The sequence below is a fragment of the Oryzias melastigma genome, linkage group LG19 (assembly GCF_002922805.2).
Source record: "Oryzias melastigma strain HK-1 linkage group LG19, ASM292280v2, whole genome shotgun sequence".
NCBI lineage: Eukaryota > Metazoa > Chordata > Actinopteri > Beloniformes > Adrianichthyidae > Oryzias > Oryzias melastigma.
The window spans coordinates 5113039-5114743 of record NC_050530.1 but is presented as its reverse complement, the minus strand read 5'-3'; the positions used below and the strand labels follow the sequence as shown (position 1 = coordinate 5114743).

General features: G+C 50.9%; 1 protein-coding gene across 7 annotated transcripts in view; it reads left to right on the top strand.

Moving 5' to 3' along the window:
• The window catches only part of spag9b (sperm associated antigen 9b), a 25729-nt gene that overhangs the window by 15390 nt on the left and 8634 nt on the right, over nt 1-1705 (top strand). For 5 of the 7 annotated variants that reach the window (XR_004949727.1, XM_024264994.2, XM_024264990.2 and 2 more), the window contains 3 exons: nt 23-208; nt 972-1101; nt 1275-1361. Coding sequence is in view for 6 of the 7 variants with exons in the window: in XM_024264994.2 (XP_024120762.1) it covers nt 23-208; nt 972-1101; nt 1275-1361 (403 nt within the window). In the remaining variant the exon portion in view is untranslated. The remainder of the gene's footprint in view (nt 1-22; nt 209-971; nt 1102-1274; nt 1362-1705) is intronic. The other 2 variants (XM_024264993.2, XM_024264991.2) reach the window with 1 other exon arrangement.

Sequence of the window (1705 nt, the reverse complement as noted above, 5' to 3'; positions counted from 1 at the left end):
CCTGCCCCCCTTACACCTCCAGTTTCAGCCGTTTGTTTAGCTCGTCCGGCGGAGGCGGGAAGAAGCCGGCGGCGGCGGCGGAGGCCCCGGTGAACGTCAAGTACAACGCCCCCACCTCCCAGATCCAGCCGTCCATCAAGAAGAAGAGTAGCGCCCTGCAGCAGCTGCCCAGCGACAAGAGCAAGGCCTTCGACTTCCTGAACGAGGAGTGAGTCCGCCGCCGCCGCGACACGCTGGTCCATCACAACCACGTCTAGGCTTCACGCCAACAAAAGTTTACGAGACATTTCACAGATCAAACATCAGAAAAATTAAGGTTTACTTGAATCAACTAAATTCACCTGTGTAACACTTTAACACGGAGGCGGAAGCTTCATGATTAGAGCTTCCTCTGTTCACAGCTTTTTTGGAAATGGGAATATCTACTTTTTCTGTAAGAACTCCCCCTGCTGGCAGCTCTCTGCACTGCACACGTTTAAGGATTTTAACCTCATCCTTCACGTTAAGTTTTCCTCAGATTTTCATGTTTCTTTGATCAAATCTTAGAAATGAAGAAACACATTTAGCTTAGAGTTTTAGCTAAGCTGGTTAGCGTGGCGAGCTAGCAGAAGGGGCGTTTCCCTTCTGAACATTTATTACCTGAATCTCAGAAAATTCACTCCTTCTGATCCTTTTAAGACGTACACAGATTTGCTCGTCACACCGAATCCATCAAAACATCACATGGTTGCTATGGAGATAAACCAACAGCAAAGCCGCCATTTTGTAAAGTTTATTTGTCAGCTCTGACTGGGGTGTCGGGGGAGGGGGGGTGTTGTAATGCTCAGTGATGTGAGGAGGGGCGGGTTTAATTTAGAAACTAGAAAATGATCAAAACGTGAATCCTACAAGGTGCAGTTCTAGTCTGAGCCACACAGTGGCGCCGTTTGGCCTTTAGGACGGATGTCATGTGAAGTGTCATGGCGGTGCAGAGCGCCGGCTGACAGCGTGGTGACCCGGAGGGAGCAGAAGCGGGCGCAGTACCAGCAGGTCAAGGCTCACGTGCAGAAGGAGGACGGCCGCGTCCAGGCGTACGGCTGGAGCCTGCCGAAGAAGCTGAAGGTGAGGAAACCGCCGGTGGAGGCTCGTCGGCGGACGTTTGCCGTGCGGACGCTCGTCGGCGGACGCTCGCTCGCCGGCGGACGCTCGCCGTGCAGACGCTCGCCGTGCAGACGCTCGCCGGCGGACGCTCGCCGTGTTTCTGCAGAGACGCTGATCTGGCTCTGACCTTTCAGGGAAACGGCGCCCAGGCGGACAAGATGAAGAACCTGCCGGTGCCGGTCTTCCTCCGGCCGCTGGACGAGAAGGAGGCTTCCATGAAGGTGCTGCCCAGAGGAACTGCAGAGAAACTATGAAAATATTGTATAAATTCATCAGTTTAGCATAAAACAGAGAAATTATCGTATTTTTAAAAAGTGTGTGTGGTTGCCATGGAGACTGTGTTTGATTAACATCAACAACAAACAAGTTTTCTGGTTATTTTAGTGAAATTTTTAAAAATCAATTTGTTTTAGTTTTTTAAAGTGAAGAAAATCCGTTTTAATCTAGATTTTCTCGTTCAGACGTCTCAGTTAATCCAGATCAGATTCTGTAACCTGCAGTTCCAGATCCGCCTGTGGATCCAGATCCGCCTGTGGATCCAGGTCCGCCTGTGGATCCAGGTCCG